Source organism: Elephantulus edwardii, unplaced genomic scaffold (genome assembly GCF_000299155.1).
Source record: "Elephantulus edwardii isolate Elephantulus edwardi_28Jun2011 unplaced genomic scaffold, EleEdw1.0 scaffold00126, whole genome shotgun sequence".
Lineage (NCBI taxonomy): Eukaryota > Metazoa > Chordata > Mammalia > Macroscelidea > Macroscelididae > Elephantulus > Elephantulus edwardii.
In genome coordinates, this window is record NW_006399876.1 from 3002542 (window position 1) to 3004184 (window position 1643).

The window sequence follows — 1643 nt, forward strand, 5'->3', positions numbered from 1 at the left end:
CTGCAAGGCAGTGCTACACTTTCAGAAGACTGACCGGTGGAGCCACCTTGGGATGGGGCTGTGGAGGGGTGGTCACAGCTTCCTATTCTCCCAGCAGCCCCTGCAGGGCCCAAGGTCCTTGGTGCCCACTCCACCACTATCCCCACCTCACACAGGCCGGAGCCACCCCTCCCCCACCAGTCCAACAGCCATGGACAGCAGCGCTATGCAGCTGGACCCTGTGGAAGCCCAGCCCCCAAAGCTGGGGACCTTGAACGTCTTGTCTTGGGGCTGCACAGCCCCACCCAGAAGTTGAGGCCCCATCTTTGTGCGAGGCTTATGAGATTTGGGACTTGGTGTAGGTGCATGATGTCGGGGCCCTCATGAAGTCAGGCTAAATAGCCTTGATGTTTGTGACTCCCCCACCCAGCCTCGAAGGAGGCAGCCCACCCCTTTGGCCAAGTGTGGCGTGATCTGAGTGTTGTGAGGTTCATGTGAGACTGGAATACCCGCCCCCCCCCAGGTGGAGATGCAGGTGAGGTGAGTGCAGACCCCTTGGGTTTGCTGGAGGCCTGTGTCCAAAGCAGTGCTGCCCAGCGCCCTCCCCTCAGCGCGCCCCTCTACTAAGTGGCCACTTGGGGCCACTTGGCTGTCCCTGCCCCTGGCTGGTCAGGCTGTGTGAGAAGAAGCAAGCAGAAGAGGTTCAAGCAGAGAGCACCCTGAGTTGCAGCGTTTCTCGGGCTCTTTATTAGATCCCCGTGAGCACGGACAGGGAGCACGGGCAGGGACCGTGTTAACAGGCTTGGCTTGCAGTTACAGAGCGTGGAGAAGGAGCGACAGCGAAAGCAAGAAGAGTCTGCGAGCTTTGTGGGCGCGGGGCGGGCGTGCCCTCCCCAACCCCCCAGGAAACAGCATGTGGTGGCCAGGTACCCAGGCCCACGCCGCCACATAAATAGAATATAAGTTAGTATAACTTTTTATACTTTTTGTACAAATATACATGCTTTTTTGTTTTTTTTTATCTTTTTTTCATTTTTTTTAGCATTGAGATTCAGCAGAGATTAAACACTTTATATAAATGGCTCTTAAAGCTTTACAACCTGGGACCAGTGTACTATCGTGCAGAATACATTTCGATCAAAGGGCGCTAACACATTGCACAGTCTTCCAACTTTAGACACAAAACCGAACGCTCCGCGGTGGCCACCGCAGTTCGCTGCTACGTGGACGGTCCCAGCCGAGGCCCTAGGTCCCTCCGTGTCTCTGCGCCCTGCCGGCCTCCCTCGGGCTTACTCGGAGTCGAAGCTGCGGAGAGAAAGCAGAGTGAGCGCTCTGGGGGCCTGGGGACGGTCGGGGCGCACCGCCCGCGCCGCCCGCACGCTCACGCACTTACCGCACGCGCTTGCGCTGAGCCTGCTCCGTCGCACCCACAGCCGCAGGCGCGCCCTGCGCCGCGCACCCGCCGGGCACCTCCGCGGGCGACTTGCTCTCGGGTCTCTTGCGCTTGGCGAAGAAGTCTGCGGGCGACAGCGCGGCCGTCAGGGGGGGCGCCGAGGTCCGCGGCGGGGCAGCTTTGTTTACGCCGCCCGCAATGTGCCGTGTAAGCACTTCCCCTTGTCCCGCGGCCAAGCCCCCCGGGTCGCCGCCTTAACCCCCTCGGCGCC

General features: G+C 60.3%; 1 protein-coding gene across 1 annotated transcript in view; it reads right to left on the minus strand.

Annotated features, from left to right (window-relative positions):
- Nucleotides 1-1368: 1368 nt before the first annotated feature.
- Nucleotides 1369-1643, minus strand: part of CDKN1C (cyclin-dependent kinase inhibitor 1C (p57, Kip2)) — a 1065-nt gene continuing 790 nt past the window's right edge. Inside the window, exon 2 of the mRNA XM_006893374.1 lies at nt 1369-1496. Coding sequence (XP_006893436.1) covers nt 1369-1496 — 128 coding nt within the window. The remainder of the gene's footprint in view (nt 1497-1643) is intronic.